Below are 19,925 nucleotides of genomic sequence, written 5' to 3' on the forward strand. Positions count from 1 at the left end.
AGAACCTGCACAAAAAGAAACCTCGTTTACTGAGGATTTAGATGTCTATGAAACTATTACATCACAACAGACATCTAAAGATGAGAACAACTCGCAGTCAACCGTGGCATTGGATATTGATGAGATAAGGGATATCAACACTAGTGCTACTCAGCCAGTACATTTGTCCGAGGATCAGGACGCACACATGCTTGAATACGGGATAGAATCCCATTTGAGGTCCACCCCAGATATAGGAACAATTGCTCTTGATGCAGAGCAATCAACTAACACTGATTTCCCGTCTTTAGGAACCCTGCACTCTAAATACGCTCCGATGCACGAACGCCTAACCATGGATGTCGACACTCCGCTTGTTCTTCCCAAGAAGATTTTGAAGCGTCCAACTGTGTCTACCACTATCAAAGATAAGTCTTCCGATATAAATAGTGAGAAAGCTCAGTCGAGCTCCTCTGATACGATCGCCCGTAAGGGCCATGAGTAAAAACCATGTGCGTATTGCATCTTTAAATGCCTGTAGCATTTTCAAGGATGCAGATAAAAACAATCAACGAGTGTTCTTATCTTACCTCAAATCATCATCTCTTTCTTTGGATGTCTTATGTTTACAGGAAGTCTCCGCCTTCCACCTACAAGATCATCTCACGCAACAACAAAACAGCTACTTTCAATCTTATCTTTTTCCCAACTGCTCCGTATTATTCACTAAATATTCTGCCATTATATGCTTAAACAAAAACCTCACACTTCAGGATGCTACCGTTTCACTTGATGAGCGGTGCATACGTGCAACAGTATATAATCAAACTCTACAACAAGTAGAATGCTCTATTACCAACATCTACGGCCCTGCACAATCCTCCAACAGACTACCTTTTTTAGAACAATTTATGTCCTCACCATTCGCGTCTACGGGTCATGCAGAGTCACCTTCCATAATAATGGGGGATCTTAATTTAAATCTGTTGAAGCTCGATGAGACCTGTGACGACCCTCGTTTTGTCTCCTGGCATCAATGGCTTTTAGAGCATTTCGACAATTGCTTTTTGGCCGGTCAACCTACGTTTCACCGAGGCTCTCAAACCTCCACCATCGACTATATTTTTTGTAGCAAAAACCATCAGCCTCGAATATCCAACTGCCAAAAGACATATTTACCTGCTTCATGGACAGACCACCAATTACTACAAACTGATCTACTTCTGGAAAGGCATGATATTGGCCCCGGATTTTGGCGCTTTAACACTTCTCTACTGCAGAATGATACTTTCGTAGCTTTGTTAACAGATGTCGTTAACTCCTTTTTCGCCTCTGTTGAGTCGCTTGGTGAACAAACTGCTCAACAAACGTGGGAAAGTCTGAAACGTGCCTTGAAAGATACCAGTGAAAGTTTCACTCGTGGCTTTCAAAAGCATAGACGCAACCGCCTCCAAAAGCTACAGCAGGAGCTTCAGCAATTGCTGTCTGCCGGATCCATCTCCAGTGATCTCCAAAATGACACTCGCCAACAGGCCGTGATAAAACAGCTGAACGATGCCTTAGATAAGGAGGCCAAGGACGAAATGAACAAAGTTTTACTTCGTTCCGCTACCAGATGGCATGAGCAAGGGGAACGAAATACCAAGTATTTCTATAGGGTTATCAAATCACGTCAAATGCGGCAGACTATTCATCACCTAAGATGTAGCGTCAGTGGTAAACTATAGGAAACCACGCCCGAGATTTTACAAGAGGCCCACCGGTTCTATAGTCATTTATATGCCCCAGAGGACATTGATTTAGCAGCAGTGGACACTCTTTTAGCCAATATACCAGAAGATGTCATCTTAGAAGAACAGGCATCACATACTGTGGGCGCTGATTTCACTACCGGAGAATTGCTAGACGTAGTGAATCATACTCCCAACCAAAAGAGTCCTGGCTTGGACGGTTTGCCTTTCGAACTTTACAAGTTTCTAATCTACAAATTCCCCAAGGCTAAACTTCTGTTCTTGACCGTTTTGAATGAGGCCTTACATGGTAATATTCCTTTGTCTTAGAAACAAACTAGGATAGTGTTGCTGTTTAAGAAGGGTGACCCTTCCTCCTTGAGTAATTGGCGACCATTGTCACTTATCAATTCCGATGCTAAGCTCTTTACCAAACTTCTCGCGAATCATTTTAATATGGTTCTTCCTCAGTTAACCAACCCATATCAGACAGGCTTTATGCCACATCGCTTGATTTCAGATAATGGATGAGTGAATATTACATTGATGGATAGTTTCCGCCTAAGTTCCTATCCCCGTGCTTCCGAAGCTGTAGCCGTCCTGCTCGATCAGGAAAAGGCCTACGATCGGGTGCATCCTCAATATTTCAGACTGGTTCTGTCACGGTTCAACTTTCCTCCTCATCTTATCTCAGCACTAATGTCCTTATTTTTCTCAACGGCCATCTCCGTTTCAATTAATGGTTTTCTGGGAAAGCCTTTATTACAAGGACGTGGACTACGCCAAGGAGACCCCTTGTCGCCTCTGCTCTTCAATCTGATGTTCCAGCCATTTCTATGTACTATTTTGGCCTCTTCTCTTAAGGGAGTGTCACTGTCACCTTTCTCAACACAAATATCTTTAATGGCCAATCCTCCAATCATTCGGCATCCGGATACTGGAGCAGACGACAGCCCTATCCAATGGTACTATCCACCGGTCTTCAAATTACTAAGCTATGCTGACGATTTGGAAGTTTTTCTGGCCTCACCTGATGAATGGCCCATACTGGAACAAATGTTGACCATGTACGGAGACGCCAATAATGCCAAAGTTAACATCAAAAAGACCGTCATTGTCTCTCTATCTGGGGATTGCTGTCCATCCTGGGCAGCTATAGCCCAATCTAAGGGGATTGAATACCATACGAAGCAAAGTACATCGGCTGTTCGTTATGTAGGATATCCCCTCTACTCAACACCGAGGCAGCTGAAATCTTACCTTGCGCGTATTACTAACATCATTAAAATGCATTGCAGTAAGTTGAAAGATCGAGGCCTCTCCGTTCGCGGTTTGTTCTTGGTAGTAAACTCTCAAGTTCTCAGTAAAATTTGGCATTTGTTACGAGTAGTACCAGTACCAAAGACATGGTTAAACAACATTCGAACTGTCGTGCGCAAATTTGTTCTCCCCTTCCGTCCAGCTCCTTCTTGGCGATCTATCTGTCTCCGCAAGTGTTTTGGCGGCTTGGGCATCATTGATATACATCAGCAACATCTAGCATTACAGCTTATCTTTGTTCACCGTATTCTTCAGCCTAAATGCAACAGTGATTTCGTTACTCCCTTGATCGGCCATTGCATACACATATGTACTGGTCACCATTCCTTTCTGCCATGGCTGCAGCATCCTCAAGCCTTCTTACCTCTCTTTAAAGGGCTCCCTACGTTATCTATTTTAACACGGCTTCTAATGGAGCTACCAGCACTAATGGGACATACTAGCTGGCCTGGACGCTGGTACGCAGATACGCCACTCCGTTTTGCCTTGGCACCAGTCAATCATACGAACAATGAGGACGCTTATGACCTGTCTCAAATACCTTTGCGCTATACTGTGGCAAATGCAATTTCTTGGTCCTATTCATATAACATGTTCACTAACTACCTTCGATTAGATCTCTCTAACCTTAATAAGATAGGTAAATTACTCCAGCTGCTTAGAAAAGACACTCCTCCCCTTTACTGGCGTCCTAGGCTCAAAAAGTTCATGCCGCGTGATTTCCGCTTCGATGTAATTTCGCCGACTTGGCCATGTCAGAAGGCCGATCAGCGAGCAACACCAATTGTCGCCCTTGACGCGTCTTCATGGGTTCCTCGGTGCGATCACTGGGGAATTCAAGTTGGCGACCAGACCATCCAATTGCTAAGTTGACTCCGGGACTATTACGACAATATTGGTCTCAGCGATATCTTCAAGAGAAACTACCGGGTCCATTCTCTATGCTGGGCATCCCACAAGTACCTTATATCTGTCCACCCGGTTTTTGCCATCCTCGTATTTGGAAAGTCTTTTGGTCCTTACGATTGTCACACAAGGTCTGTACCTGCTGGTGGCGGTTGCTGCGCGCATCGTTAAGTTCAAGGTTATCTTTGCATAGTCAGCGCCCTCAGCGCTGGTCATCACCCGAATGTCCACTATGTCTGGCACCCATTGAAGATGACTTTCATTTTGTCGTTGGCTGCCATATCAAATGGTCCTTTTGGTCCGCAGCTTTAGTCTATCTATCTTTCTCTGATGTGCTACGATCTCCAGATGATGTCTGGCATGTTCTCCTCCAGTTGAAGCTTCCAACAGATACATACACTGAGAATTACACCTTAGAATTAGTTGGTAATATTTTGGAAACCCTTTGGCAATATCATTGGTATGTAGCCATCAACAATGAAGCCTGGTCCACAGCGAATGCATTACAGAGACTCCAATCCTCTGTAACTTTAAGTATCATGTTACAGAATGTTGAAAACGTGTCCCCACCAGACATTACTTAAACACTGTGATGAGTACTGTTCATAATGTGCCGCCCATGTGCCTCTTTTAGCCCCCCCTTCTTCTCCTCTTATACCATTTGTCTTCAACTTTACTTTCATCTTCTGTCTTTCTGTTCAAATAAATCGCACATGAATTTAAACAAAAAAAAATAAAAAAAAATACGACAAGTAACTTTTTTCCTACATGGTTTTTGTCTTCATCTTTATCTGAATATTCGATTAACAAAAGAAGATAACTTGGTCTTCACAGATTTCCTTTTTGTTTTCTTTTCTCTTTTCTCTTTATATTCTTTCTTATTCGTATACAACAGTTTTTCGTCAAAAGCACTTTCTAAAGTCAACGCAATTATAGTGTTACTCGCAAAGAAATTTTAGCCTTGACTACTGGACTGACAAAATTCTACAAATTTTTACATGGTCCTAAACCTTTTACATGTTATACAGACCATCGCAGTCTCTCATACCTTTTCGCAAGCAGGAATTCCTCCATGATGATGGTGCGATCTATGGAAGTTATCTTATCCTTTCCTAATATGAAAGTTCAATGGATTCTTGATATAACGAATATCATGAGTGATAAAGTGTACCGGTTATTCCCCACAGTGCAAGACAAAGTTGCCTTTGAAAATGATGAGAAACAACTATTCCCTCATATATTTAAAAAGACACAGAAGAATACAAAATCAAATATGCGTGCTCAGAAACGTAAATTGGAAAAAGAAAATCCTAAAGGATAATCCTTCTCTTAATCCTGAACGTGCGCAGAATCTCACTCAGTTTATCATTCCATTTCGGAAGTCTCTGACATGACTAGAACTTCCACACCTACTCCTTCTTTGTCTAATCGCTTCATCCGCGTTAAACACTGGTCTCTTCGCACCATTCATGACGATTTGAATGAACAAATTCGTTATACTGAACCCACAGATGACGATGAAGAGGACATCATTCAGATTAATTACGCACAAAATATGGATAAATCATATATTGTACCTCCCATTGAAGATAGACCGAGTATTCTAAAAGATGCACATGAATTTGGTCATTTCGGTAGTGAAGCTATCGTACAACATATGAGAAAAGATCTAGGTATGAACTGGCCTAACCTAATGAAGGAAGCTTTAGAGGTTGTAAAACAATGCGCAACTTGCCAAAAGTTTACCATCAGCAAGAAAGGATATAATCCGTTAAAACCCATCTACTGTTATACTCCTGGATGGCATTACCAAATGGATTTATGTGGTCCTTTTCCCATCACAACTAACGGCAACACATATATTTTGGTTCTCATCGATGTCGCTACTCGCTTTCTTATTCTACGCCCTATTCGTGATAAGTCTGCTAAAACAGTAGCTGAAGAACTCATTTCCATCTTTTCACTTGTCGGTTATCCTCGCATCATTCATTCTGACAATGGTACTGAATGAAAAAATCAGATCCTCAACACTCTATGTGAGGCTATGAAAATTGACAAACGTTTGAGTACAGCTTACTATGTTCAAAGCAATGGTGGATCTGAAAGTGCCGTTCAGAACACAAAAAAATTACTTTCCAAACTAATCCTTGGCAATTCTGAAGACAATTGGGATACGATGATCAATTCTGTACAATTGATGCTCAATTGTAAAATATCTAAACGTTTACTTACTAGCCCTTTTAACCTGATGTTTGCTCGTAAAATGTCCAATGAGTATCCATTACTCTTTGACTCTAACGACAACATTAAACCCATGTCGAATGATGAACTTCTGCAACGTATTCAATATATATCAGATGTAGTCTTCCACGCAATCAAAGAACGTACCGAGATATATAACAAAATGATGAAAAGTCAATTTGACAAAAAGCATCGTTTGAATTGACTTTCCTGTCGATAGTTATGTTGTGGTTCAAAAGAAAGGCATTCAAAAATCTCTCACACCTCAATATGAAGGTCCATAGATCATTCGCAAAACTGAGGCTGGTAACCACACTCTCCGTGATGAAATGGGTGTTGCTTCCTCACGCGATTATGCACCATCTAAACTAGAGTTGTTTCGCAAAATGCACTTGTTTCTCAGGATGAGATTTATGAATTTGACAACATTGTTGGTCATCGTGGCTCTCCAGAAAAACGTGAATATCGTGTCGGTTGGAAGAATTACGGTCCTGAAAATAATACATGGATTACTGCCGAAAACTTCACTGACCCACAATTTGTGGAATATTGGCGTCAAGTTAAAGGTAGTGTGCCTAAACAAGATTCTGTACTGTTAAATCAGTTGATGTCTGGTGAACACGATTACTCCACGGTTGAATTGACAAAAAGTGGCCCCGTTCATTAAACACGTTGAACAATTTGTTGACGCAATCACAGACGTACCCAATTTTTCCATTCCTCTTCAACAACGACAGAAATCTTTCAAAGGTCCCTCTCGCCGTACAAAAGTGGTAGCGAATAATCCTGCTCACAAAACTTTTCGTCGCACTCCTCGTGGTCGTTCGGTGCACACATTTGAACCTGCCACTGACAAAACTCGATTCTGCAAGTAATCAATCACTTCTGTAATTAACATCTATTGTTTTGCACTAGTGAAAAAATAAAAAGGATACAAACCAACAATGAACCCCACAATTTTTTATTTTTTTTTGGTATTCCATTTCCACATTTGCAATACGTCACACATTTCGACAATCTGCCACTAATTGCATTTGTCTATAACAAACTCATTTAAACCTTCTTACTGCTTTTCATCTACCTCATCTCCTATTCTCCATCGACGCTAAGTTGCATCTTTTCAGATCAACAGCCGTCTAACTGGGGGGCACTGTCGTATTTGAGGCATGATGGCAATATGTTATATGAGTAAATCACTCAAAACGTCTAACGAAATGTAAAATAAAACTTGATCTCAGATATGAGTACTGCTCATATCTTCGTTCCCGCTTAGTAAGCAGTGTGTTCAATTGCATACATTTGAACCTTTAGATCAAATGTATAACAACAAATATAAAATAAGAAAAGAATATGGATTAAGGATAATTCTTATGGGAGATTAGCTACATCACATAAGATTTGAACAGGTTATCTTTATGAAATATATTTTACATAGATTATCTATGACTATATGACATTTAGGTATATAGCAGGATTGGTATATGTACTCGTAGGGTATATTGATTCAACAACCAGATCATAGTAGGTCATAGTACTGCTCCCTGCTCTGGAAATAAAGTATGGTTGGAGATAAAAAGGCTCAATCACTCTTTATTAACACAACAACGGTTCTCGCAATCAAAATGATACCACACACGAATATCTTTTCCTAACACAACTAGTGGCTAATAGATATTGAATTATAGATAGCGGCCTGATCACCCCGAATTTGTCAGATAACTTATTACAATTTAATCTGCTCCGGAATAGACGAGTAATTATCCATCTAAAGGAAAAACCTATTCTTTTACGAAAATCTATGATTCATTGAATATTATCTGTCCATAAAACATCAGTGTCAGCTTTAGATCCCGATACATGTATTTAGTAGACAGCAAACAGTATAATCCTTTGTTAATAGCAGAAGTTTTAGTCTTCTTTTCTTTTTCTTTGTTGTATTTTGGAAGAGAAATAAAAGACGGTGGTTTGATGTAGGTTTCGTGCTTATCTTGTCTTGTATGACTTTTTATTTGATCCTCATTGTTAAAACCAACGAATACTGGAGGTGCATCGCGGAGATTCTCTTAACATATCTTTCGTCCATACTCGGCGACGGATGTATTAATTTCTTTAATTTCAAATGTAAACAAAAGAAATATGATAAAGATGTATAAACCGCTTTGTCGACTTCTAAATGCGAAATCTAGTTCGTCCGTAGCAAGTGTAGAATTATAGTAGGTATTACATTCAGGCGTGTGATAAAACCCTTTATAATTTGGACTATTTTGTATAGCTTTGGTTTATGGTGAAGTTCTTGCGAAGTACGTTTGGATATGGGAATTGGAAATGAGGAGTTAAGACGTGTATTGAGTCAGTAATCTCTGCGATTTGCATCAATACACAACCTTTTTTCGCCCTGTTCGAAAAGGAAATCACACATCTCAGTCGTGAGTTTGTTCAATCGAGCAGTATCTGGTTTGGGACACTACCCTTCAAACGATGCCATAGTTGATATAGTCGTTCTTCAATACAATAAATTCGCGGGTTTTGAAGTGATATTTTGAGGCAAAAAAAAACCATGTATAAATTGGACTAAATTAAAACATTATTTAAGCATTTAGGGAACTACTGGTTTTTTCCTTATGTTTGTCGGCGTCAGCACCATACATTAATGCACTGAAGCATTTGCAATTCGTTACGGGCTCTTTGGCGCGGAAGCAAGATTAGATAATATTGTCTCCTCTTATGTAACTGTTACATTTCTATAATTACTGTAATCTTCATTTCTCTATACAATACTGTGATTCATTAATAACACTACTTCTCCGTCACATTAATATTTCATCATATAACAATAAAGTATCTGCATCTTGCACTCAATTTCAGAAGTGCATTCTCATAGTGGTAATCTTTTACAATTTTACTTTTCGGTCATTGGAGCTGCATATAATGTTTTGTTCTATAAGTCTTTTTGTTCCAAATAACAATATGTATTATAAACTGTGTGACTCTCAGAAAGTACAGAGAGAAAGATATTTGTGCTTCTTACTCCCAAGAAAGCTTGATGTGTATTGCCAACATGCGCATAAGCTTGCGCAAGCAATTGTAGTTTGAAAAGGCAAAAGCCGTAAAGTATATGGCAAGCAATGCACTTCGAATTCAAAGCCTGCCATCTGTAAGGCGAAAAAAAAAGGGAAGGCGGTTGGGCAACAGATGCCAAATAGAGTCCAAGGCTGCAAATTTTAAAATCAAAGGCCGCAATTTTTATTTCAAAGCCTGCCAGCTTAAATTCGAAGGCCGACAAACATAAGGAAAAAACCAGTACTTCTGAGAATTTTGGTATCTGGAAGAAGGTTAAGCTCGAGAAAGTAAGGCGGCAGTAATCTCTGCTTTTCTCATTGAGGAGCTTTTCTACTTTAATACGTGTAATAAATTACTACTTCCGATCAAGCCCAATGGCGGCGTTTTATTATGGTATTTAGACTTGCCCGTGCCTCCGACTATAAGGCGTTTGCTTTAACCTCAAATTGCATTCGTCCCGCATAAACTCGTACCCCTTTGACCATTACATACTCAAAACTTCTTGGTAAACATTGCAACAACATCCTGAGTATTTGCAGCCGGGTTCTTGTCGAAAATTGAATAGTAGAATTCTTGTGGTCATCCTGTAATTGAGATACCTGTCTGCTTTGACGGTTAGTTTTCATGTCCTAGACAAATAAATACATTTAATTTTTCCACCAAGCTGGTGCAGTATTTTCTTTCACGCCTGCCTAGATGTCGGCCGCTCTTATCTAAAATTAGCGTATTTTAGTAATCTTACATTAAGTTTTTTGAAGGATCCTGTGCCGGAGCGTCCATTGCTAATGTTGCTCTTCAAATGAAGAGCTAGGGGCATTTCCAAGATACGTGTCAAGGCTGACCAGCTGTTTGATAGCAAGGGGATCAAGTTTCTCATTTACTGCATCTATACCTTCAGCGCCAGTTTCATCAAATATGTCTTCACGGCCAATTTCCATAGACAATATTGCTTTCAATATCTTGAATTACGTTTTTCTCTACAGCTGAAGGAAACAGGATCGACTCTAAATTTTCTTTGTGCTATTTGAAAAAAGGGATAGTCTGTAAATTCTTGGGATAGCTAAGAAAACTTGGGACATACTTTTAAAAGCGAAGTTTTGGAACAATTTTGATACGATTAAATTCAAGGTTTATACATAAAGAACCATTGAGCGCATAGTGACTATAAATGCACTGCTCCGTTCAGAATATATTGAGAAGTATATAAATCAAATAGCATGCGCCTGGAATAAAAGCTAACCACACCATCAATATAAATTGGTGATAGACCAGAGCAAAATATGTAAAGCAGAGATCCGATGGTGATGCTGATGTGGAGCTTATAGTAGTATGTTTCTTTATTCTTATAGTTTTTATGTTCACTATAGCATATACAGTAAAGTGAAAAGGAATAAGTCTATAGATATAATAATAATGAAGAGAGAGTAGAAGAGTATAATCCGCTTAAAAATACAATTTTCAAAGTATTTATTTTTTGAATGACAAGGAGGCTGATAAACTTCTCGGTTTCTTGATATTACTGATCCTTAGAAGTGTTGCCTGGTCTACACTTGAATTTCTTTTTCTATTCATTTCTTGATTTGCGAGGCCATTAACCCTACTGCAAATCATTATTCGCTTCAACTTATCGAAAAAATTGAGCAGCAGCGGAAGTTCACCAATATGCTTCGCTGTTTCGAACGATAATAGGTCAACCATCAAATATAAGCCATCTACGCGAACAAAAATATAGAAGGAGATATAACATCCTGCATCACGAAATAGTGCGTTAGAGTTGTAAGAAACCTTAGTAGAATTAAGCCTACTTATCAGCCTACAAACTCTTACCAACAACTTGCACAGCAATCATAGTTTCTTTTCTACTTTGATTTTCTAGAGCGTCCTTACAAAAGGCGATGAGTCTAAGCATATCTTCATGTTGTTTGAGGGAATTGCTTTTTTCAGCTTTAACTTCCACAAATCCAACTGAGCAAACAATTCTCCTCTGTTTCATCTTGTAGATGTGACCATCTGGTCTTCTTGCTTCCGTATCTTGAGTTTGTCTATTTAGCCTATTTTAATAGAAAAACACATACAAAAGACTACCAATTAGTTAATGTATGTTTGACAGTACATAATATTCGCATACCATCGAAAATAGATGTTATCTTCTGGGTCGTGAAACATAGGATAAACGATGGGGTCAATATAATTGCCTTGCAATTCTGCTTCACCAATTTCTTCATCCAACCGGCTGAAGAGAGGGAGTTTGTTAAAGCTATTCTTACCATAATGAAAATTACTAGAGAGTTATTTACTATTAATCGAATCATTTTGAAAGCTCACCAGTTGATCAGGATTTCGATTAATTTATAATCCACATCATCGGCTCCTTTTAACAACTCGTTAAGTTGTTGTTTCGCTCGTCTTCTACCGTCTTGAGGACGGAAATTCTGTAGAAAAATAAAACGCGAATATTAACAGCCAAATAATGTATAAAGACTATCTTTCACCATGTCTTACCCTCAAAATTTCAGAAATTTGATGAAAAAAAGAGTCATCGAATTTCTCATTTTGATCCATATATTCTTCGATTATATGACCACGAAGTTCTTCCAAGTTTGTAAAACCAAAATGGCTGAGTTGCTCATCGCTGTATTCGTTCTCTTTCAAGAACAAAACATCATTCAAACAGCTATGGAGTCAATGTTAAACACTAGTCTTTTTCTTTGTCACTAGGAGGATTAAACTTACGCGATTTCATGAAGGTTGCCATCGACGTAGAAACCTCTTTCCTTCGCTATGAGCTCAGCTGCCTTTTTATACTGAACAAATTGATCCAACAAAGTTGGATAGCCCTCATCAGTCTGTCCATCTTCAGCATTCTCATGGGCACTCTCAACTTCATTGCCCTCGGCCTATTAACATTATTAAATACTTGTAATTTTAATCAGATCTTTGCACGTTTTAGGAGCTAACCTGAGTTGATGTTAATTTTTCTTGTGCTTGCTCTACTGAAGCAGCCAAGCTTTCCCAACCAGCTACTGTAATGGCGGTAGCAGCTTTTGCCTCTGCAAATAATGTATCGACGTCAACCTGCAAACCAGGGCTTCTTTTCTTGCCCTTGTGGACATTGTGATGAGCCAGTCCCATTTTATTTTGCAGGTTTTTTTTTGCTGCAGCAGCCGTGTCAAAATGTCTAATGTATGACTTTACAAGCCCTTCGTTACCAGAACAGAATTTTATCAAGCTTGGGTATCGATCAGCTTCGATATATTCTTCCATAACTAAAAAAAAAATGAAGTTTTCATTACATTGCGCCAAAAAGAAAAAGGCGATATACTTACGCTTGAGTAAATCGGACATCGCTTTTTTTTTAATCTGTGTAAAAGATGAATGGTGAAAACAGATTATTTTCTATTTTTTTTTTTAATTATGCTATTTCTTCTTCTCCTTATCCTTCTTTATTTGTGGCACAAGCAATCTTTGTACTTGAATTTCGCATATTGGATTGTTTGTTGTGCATAACACAATCCTTGTTGTCTCCACTTCGGACTCCAAAGTGGTACAAGATCTTTGAGCCAAGCTTTATTTTTGTTCATGATTTATTTTGATGAAGACTTATTCCCTTTTTTTCGCAGATCTTCGTAAGTTGTGGATAGGCATATTATTCCGGTGCAGATGAGTATGGCTATTAGCGGGATTATAAGCACAGAACTCAAGAAATATTAAACGCATCAAAACGCTCCATCTCAAATTTAGCATATGTATATGCATAAACCCTCTAAACTCTATGAATATCATTAAGAAAATTAATATTATAACATGATATCTTTCAGTTTTCGTTTCTTTCTGATATTAAGTGCTGTATCGCTTATCAAAGGAACATAACATAGTTAAATTTGTTCGAAAGTAAAAAGTATCAGTGCAAAAGGTATCTACAAGGCTTCACAAAGAAGCTGAAGCATAATATAGATCCTGTGATATAAGAGAGACAAGAAGAAGTAAAAGGTGTCCAAATAAACCCTATTTAAATATTCTTAACACTACATAGACACTACGCAGGTAAAACAATGCATTCCACAGGAAAATGTTCGCGTATATGAAAAAGTTGAGCAATGACACCGAACGGAGTAGCAATGATATAACCAATGCTTTGGAAGAGTATAATCTAAAAGCAGCAGATGAACTTTGGACAAACAAGCAATTTATAACGAAAAGGACAATGTATCCTTCTTTGATTATTATGCGATCAAGAAGGCCGCATGCAAAAGGATTTCCTTGAACGAATTAAGGAAAACTCTCGATGACCAGAATTTTCTAATACGCTCTCTATGACTACCTTAAGCATAGAAGTGCGCTCTATTCTGCAGAAGAAAAATTAAAAAAGCTTATCTCACCCTCAGTGTCAATGAAAAGGGAACGCTACAAGAAAATTATTGCAGCAAACCAAAAACCAGTATCTTGAACACGTTTCCAGACTGCTATTCATTTCAATACTACAGAGTGTTCTTCCATTCGCCTATTAGTGGAAGGTTTAAGGAGCGGTGGTAATTCTTGCTATTTGATCTAATGGAATGGCAAATAGCTGAAGATAAGGTTGGAAAAATAATAAGTAACCTAATTTCGATAGTGGAGATCACAGTGTATAAAATAGTTTTTAGCCTCAGCACAAAGCCTATTTAACGTCTTGGATAGCCGACAAGGTGATATATGACATATCTTTGTCTATTAATATAATCGGATATGACATTTTCAAAGCGAGGAAGACCGCCATATCGTTTAACCGCTGAAGCTGCATAAGTGAAAAGAATTGTGAGAAAATAGGCAGGGTCAATCCCCTTAAATAATGACTAAACAGGAAAGGTACTTGCTTTATATGGTCGATCGCCCTGAATTTTTTTCACCAGTCTTTTTTCATCGTTCATGCTGACGGCTTTTCTACAGTCTCCGTACATTTGCTACCCCGCAAAAAATTGTTGTTATTAGTGCGATGTCCATTTCTTAATTCTTTCTTTTCAAATAAAAGATAAATTTACTACGATGCCACCCGTAAGCTTTCAGCTTTCATAATGTTGAACTTTATACAATGCTAAACACAATTTCATCAAAATATTGTTATAGACACCTAAAACACCTGTCGATTCAACTGCAGCTGGACCTATGCTCCGTTATCAAAAGAACCTTCCGAAATTACCAGTTCCTCCTCTCTCAGATACATTGAGAAAATATCTCAAGTCTGTACATCCTCTTTTGACCGAGGAAGAGTATAAGCGTACCGAGCAAGCCGTCAAGGAGTTTGAAGCTCCCGGAGGATTAGGCCAAGAATTGCAAAAGCGTCTAGTTGCCCGTGCTAAAGACCCCAGTGTCGTCAACTGGATGGAAGAGTGGTGGAACGATCAGGCTTACATGGGGTATCGTGACCCCGTAGTCATCTATGTATCTTATTTCTTTGCTTATAAGGATGATAAATTCCGTAAGCTTCCTGCTCAGCGTGCTGCTGCTATCACTACTGCTGCTTTGGAATTCAAGAAGCAAGTTGTCGATAACACTTTAGAACCTGAATATGCTAAGGGTGAACCCTTATGCATGGATTCTTACAAATATATGTTTAATAACTGTCGTATTGCCAAAAAACCTAGTGATGAAGCCGCTATTTTTGATCCTCATCAGAATACCCACATCATTGCCATTCGTAAGAATAAATTCTATTTCGTTGACACAGTTTACAATGGAAAACAGCTCAGCACCAAGGAGTTAGAACAGCAATTTCAACGAGTCATCGATCAAGCTGGCGGCTTGAAAGGCATTCCTGTGGGTGTTTTGACTTCTGAAAACCGAGATGTTTGGACTGATGTAAGTGTTACAGGGAGTGGATGATAAATAGTAGAGTTGCCTATTTCTGATGATTATCGAATTGCAAAGGTTCGCCAAGCATTGCTTAAAGCCAACCCTCGCAACAAGCAAGTGATAGACAAGATTGAAACCGCTTCATTCGTTGTCTGTCTTGACGACTCATCACCCAAATACCGTGATGATTTATGTCGAGCTTGCTGGCATGGTGATGGCCGTAACCGTTACTTTGATAAACCTGTGCAATTCATTGTTTTTGATAACGGCAAAGCAGGATTCATTGGTGAGGTAAGCTTATGATTTCTTAACATAATCCTAAATGACTTAGCTTCATGTGTGCACATATTACCATTTATGAACCTAAAAAATGCTGACATAATTTTTTCTTTTACTCGAAAATAGCACTCTTGTATGGATGGTACAGCAACTTGTCGTTTGAATGAATATGTTTGTGACGGGTAAAACAGCTTTTCGGATAAAGATGGAAAGAAAGTGGACTAATATGGACAAATATGTTTGTTTGGTTCGTCAACGTAGATTGAACAGAAACTTAATCAAGCATGGCAGCGAACAAATCCGCGGAAACATACCCCACCCTGAAGAGTTATCTTTTGTTCTGAATAAGGACCTTGAGCATGCTATTCAAGCTGCTGAGACTCACTTCGATGACTTGATTGCTCGCCATGAAATGACTGTACTAGCCTATCAATCTTTCGGAAAGAACTTAATCAAAAAATTCAGGTCTTCACCTGATGGTTTCGTTCAAATGGCTATTCAACTAGCTTACTACAAATGCTTTGGCGTATCCCGTCCTACTTACGAATCCGCCCAAACCCGTAAGTTCCAACGCGGACGTACTGAAACAGCTCGTACTGTGACAGATGAGTCTGTGGCTTTCGTGAAGGCTATGGAGGATCCTACACTACCTAATGAAAAAAAGATCGCTCTGTTGCGTGCTGCTCTTAAAGCCCAAGGTCAATATATGGCTTCTGCTGTTAACGCTCACGGTGTGGATCGTCATTTGTTCGGTTTAAAGAACTGTTTAAAGTCTGGAGAGCCTGTACCTGCCATTTTCCGTGATCCTGCTTATGCTTATTCAAGCCACTGGTATCTTTCTACTTCTCAATTAACGTCTGAACATTTTGACGGTTATGGTTGGGGCCAGGTTGTAAATGATGGTTTTGGCTGCGCTTACATGATCAAAAACAATGCTCTTCAATTCAATATTGCAAGTGTTAAAGATCTCGAAGTGCACGGTAAGAAATATGTTAGAGGAACCTATCAATTTAAGCAGTGTCTTGAGGAAGCTTGCGATGATTTGCGTGATCTTTTGATGACTGAGCTTCCTGCTCAAGCTAAATTGTAAAAGTAGCCATCGTTTTTTGTTGTCTTCTCATCCTTTACTGTAAACTCTTTGAGGTCGAAACATAACTTATTTTATACACCTAGACTTTTCTTTTTTTGTTTTGTTAAAAGGACAACAATAAAGTCCCCAAGTTCTTCCTTTCTGTAACATAAGTGAAACGTTTGTCGTTGATTTGATGCGTGCGATGGTAAGTGAAAAATAAGTGGAACATTTGAACAAACGCGGTGCTTTTTTTTCCGCGTTTTGCGTGCCTTGATTTCTTTATGCAAACTCTTTTCAGTTACTTAATTTCCCTTACTCATTTATATCTATTTCATCTAACATAATACACTGTGGCCTTAGTATGGATTTTGGTAATATTAATAAAAGTATTTTCTTTACTTCTGGTTATGCTTGATATTGATTCTTGTCATTTACTTTTTCATCGATCTTTGTTTGATTCACCCAAATGACCATGAACGTAGACGCAGACTTGGACGATTTCTCTGTCATGGTCGATTCAACTAATGTCCCAGTTGAACATGAGACTTTTGATGTTGCTCAAACAACGACCACTGAAGGAGAGTTAAAGCGGCTACTGCAACAGGCCCAAAACTATGATGTAACAGAGTTAGCAAACTTTATAAGTGAAAAATTGGTCATTATGATAGGTAAAGAGAGCAGATATAATAAACAAAGCCATATGCGCTACTATTATCAGGCAGCTCCTCATTTTTGTATACGATGAAGCTGTATATAAGCAAAAAAAGAGCTACTTAATGTGTGAGTTAATTCATGTGCCTTTAGGCGAACCAGACGATTTGTATCAACTGGCGCAATCTTATTATAAGAGTAAAGAATATGAAAGAGCTTTGGAACTTTTGAACAAAGATGCTCTTTTAAACACAAGTGTAAAATTCAGATATTTGGCAGGTCTTTGTTCGGTAAACATTGAATGAAAGAATACATAGACCTATTTGTAACGACAAAGAGAGAGAGAATAACTAAACAACTTATCAGATCGCTTTAGGTCATGCTGAAGACGCACTGGCCTATCTGGGACGAGAAAATCCTTTCAAAGATACAGGTAATGAGAAAGTGTTAAGGAGGGATGGCTGACAATAAATTGCTGATGATGAGAATAATACTTATAGATTCACAAGCAGATTATGACGCTGAAGATAGATTCACTGCTGCTGTAATGTGTTTGGCCCGTGGAAAAGCGTTTATGCTGGCTCACGAAGAGGCAAAAGCAAGAGAATGCTTCAAGGAAGCCTTGAAAATCGATGTAAAATGTTATGATGCTTTACTATTATTGATTCAAAATAATATGTTGGATGAGAAGACAGGTAATAAGAAGAAAAAAAGACAAATACTCAAGCATTGAATAATGAATTTGGAATACTAACGGTATATTAAGATTGGGAATTCGTTGAGACTCTTTCATACGACGAGCACTGTGGAAGTTTGGCCACATTTTTCCGTTATATGTACCGGATTAAAATGAAAAAACAGACATTGCATGCAACACCTACAGAGATGAAATTGCTGGAGGATAGCGTTGATGTAAAATTGAATAAAGCGATGAAGCTTCACCGGGAGAGTAGACTGACAGAATGCTTCAAAGTTTGCGAGGAGTATGTAAGCAGTGCAATGAAGTGTTAGGTTCAGATGGATTAAAAGCAAGGTTGACTTTTCTTTAGTTTAAAGGAGCAAGATCCATATTTCAAGGAAGCGATACCGCTGCGATTGGATTGTTTATACAAGCTTGGTCTGAAAACAGAATTATACGAATATGCTAAACATCTCGTAGACAAGATGAATAAGAGTGAAATAGCATGGCATGCAGTTGGTCTATATTATTTATATGTGAAAAATAGTGATAAAGCGCAACAGTTTTTTAAGCAAGCCCTGCAAATCAACCGTCTCTTTCAGCAATCTTGGCTGGGTTTAGGCCACGCATTTGCTGCCGTTAATAACTATGAGGAAGCCATTGAAGCTTACACGACATGTAGCAAATTAATACCAGGGTATGTCCTTGAATGATGACTGTCATGATATTCTTGTTTAACTTTAGCTGCATTATGAAATAACAATGATTTTTTAATATGTTGAGTAGTTCACATCTTCCGTTAATGTACCTAGCGGAGCAACATTTAGAAAGAAACGATATACAGAAGGCAGGAGAAATTTATCAACGAAGCTTAGAGAAGAGTGATGACGATCCGTATTTGTACGAGAAATATGGCATGTACTATTACAAAATAGAGAAGTAAGTGGAATATGATACGCTTGCTTAGAAAAATACTGCACTCATGTAGCAGTTTGCTTATTCTGCTAGTTATGAAGAAGCGCGAAAATATTTGCAAAGAGCATTGCGTCATGCAAAAAGGTTGAAAATAGAGGATGAAAATTTATGGGTAAAGATCTGGTGTGATTTGGGCAATGTCTATCAGCATCCACCGTAAGTTTGACCAACAAAATGATTCACTCAGAAATTGTACTATTAACATTAACTGACATATCTCAATATAAAACATCTGAAAAGCTTTCAAAATTATCAAAATGCGTTAAGGTGCTGTCGAAATGCATTATTACGGAACCCTCGAGATGCAGACGCGCACACGACCGCTGGCAAGATATATCACTCAGAAGGGAATTATGCAAAGGCTATTGCAGAGTACCACGAAGCACTTCATTATACGGAGAAGGGCAGTCGAGAAATACAACAACTTTTGGACAAAGCTCTAGAAATGCAAGCGAAATCGCCATTTAAGAATCATTCAGCTTTTGACAAAGGAATAGATTTTTTTCAAGATTTAGACGATGATATCCAAAAAGATGAAGTTGAATTAGAACTAGCGGAAAGTAGCATTGAAGAAGAGAGGGTAGAGAATGGTGACATGGAAAGCAGGCTTGTTTACAAACCACCAGCTTTGTCGAGGAATACTGACGTATTATTTTGAACAATATACCAACGCAATCGTGATATCTAAGTAAAGAACTAGCACTAATAATGAATGATTACATTAAAAAAGAAAAAACCATGTATAATATGTAATTGACCCTCGCTAGTTTTGGGAACATTATGAAGAAATTTTAACTTGCTTAAAAAAACTTGTTCAGTCTGTAAATTGACAAGTTAAACTATTGGCATTGAGATCAAGCACCTTCTGGATGCGTTTGGCATAATACATACCAAACTATAACTTTTCCAGCTTATCCATCTAAACTTTCCATGGGCATTTTTTTAAATGTATAGACCTTAGTTTGCTTAATAGGAAGCTTATATAACTTCAAATAATGTCGAAAACAGCCATTTTAACTCCAAAACCCGCCCTAATATGCTATCGATATAGCAACTGCATAACTGGTGGTTACAATTTTACAGCTCTTTAGGAACAGCTCGTGTTCATCGCTTAATAAATCCTAATTTACCTCCAGCTAGGGTTTCAAGGGAGCTTTAGGATTTATTAACGAACTGCTCACTCTCTACAATGTTATTGTTGATC

General features: G+C 38.5%; 3 protein-coding genes across 3 annotated transcripts; 2 read left to right on the forward strand and 1 right to left on the reverse strand.

Annotated features, from left to right (window-relative positions):
• Window positions 1-10,553: 10,553 nt before the first annotated feature.
• On the reverse strand, window positions 10,554-12,669 carry BDF20DRAFT_856753 (uncharacterized protein). Its single transcript, XM_053080310.1, has 8 exons — window positions 12,563-12,669; window positions 12,195-12,502; window positions 11,970-12,133; window positions 11,739-11,910; window positions 11,562-11,668; window positions 11,365-11,493; window positions 11,064-11,287; window positions 10,554-10,984 (listed from the first exon to the last, which is right to left on the reverse strand). The coding sequence occupies exons 1-8, from the start codon at window positions 12,579-12,581 to the stop codon at window positions 10,704-10,706; spliced, it is 1,404 nt and encodes a 467-aa protein (XP_052939981.1). The 5' UTR covers window positions 12,582-12,669; the 3' UTR covers window positions 10,554-10,703.
• Window positions 12,670-14,217: 1,548 nt separating this feature from the next.
• On the forward strand, window positions 14,218-16,716 carry BDF20DRAFT_856758 (acyltransferase ChoActase/COT/CPT). The gene is made up of 5 exons (XM_053080311.1): window positions 14,218-14,267; window positions 14,340-15,071; window positions 15,141-15,356; window positions 15,471-15,526; window positions 15,606-16,716. Exons 1-5 carry the CDS (start codon window positions 14,259-14,261, stop codon window positions 16,432-16,434), a joined length of 1,842 nt encoding a protein of 613 aa, XP_052939982.1. The 5' UTR covers window positions 14,218-14,258; the 3' UTR covers window positions 16,435-16,716.
• BDF20DRAFT_856762 (uncharacterized protein) lies at window positions 16,717-19,508 on the forward strand. The gene is made up of 10 exons (XM_053080312.1): window positions 16,717-16,787; window positions 16,899-17,084; window positions 17,221-17,357; window positions 17,434-17,500; window positions 17,568-17,762; window positions 17,834-18,050; window positions 18,117-18,443; window positions 18,533-18,685; window positions 18,755-18,877; window positions 18,962-19,508. Exons 1-10 carry the CDS (start codon window positions 16,778-16,780, stop codon window positions 19,377-19,379), a joined length of 1,833 nt encoding a protein of 610 aa, XP_052939983.1. The 5' UTR covers window positions 16,717-16,777; the 3' UTR covers window positions 19,380-19,508.
• Window positions 19,509-19,925: the final 417 nt, after the last annotated feature.

This window comes from Mycotypha africana (genome assembly GCF_025528875.1).
Source record: "Mycotypha africana strain NRRL 2978 chromosome Unknown BDF20scaffold_2, whole genome shotgun sequence".
Lineage (NCBI taxonomy): Eukaryota > Fungi > Mucoromycota > Mucoromycetes > Mucorales > Mycotyphaceae > Mycotypha > Mycotypha africana.

Coding starts and splice junctions, on each gene's coding strand:
- BDF20DRAFT_856758 (XM_053080311.1), top strand. Junction 15,072..15,140: donor ACCGAGATGTTTGGACTGAT/GTAAGTGTTACA, acceptor CGAATTGCAAAG/GTTCGCCAAGCATTGCTTAA. Junction 15,357..15,470: donor AAGCAGGATTCATTGGTGAG/GTAAGCTTATGA, acceptor ACTCGAAAATAG/CACTCTTGTATGGATGGTAC.
- BDF20DRAFT_856753 (XM_053080310.1), bottom strand. Junction 12,134..12,194: donor AAAAATTAACATCAACTCAG/GTTAGCTCCTAA, acceptor TAATGTTAATAG/GCCGAGGGCAATGAAGTTGA. Junction 10,985..11,063: donor GATTGCTGTGCAAGTTGTTG/GTAAGAGTTTGT, acceptor TTCGTGATGCAG/GATGTTATATCTCCTTCTAT.
- BDF20DRAFT_856762 (XM_053080312.1), top strand. Junction 17,763..17,833: donor TATGTTGGATGAGAAGACAG/GTAATAAGAAGA, acceptor CGGTATATTAAG/ATTGGGAATTCGTTGAGACT. Junction 18,878..18,961: donor AATGTCTATCAGCATCCACC/GTAAGTTTGACC, acceptor ACATCTGAAAAG/CTTTCAAAATTATCAAAATG.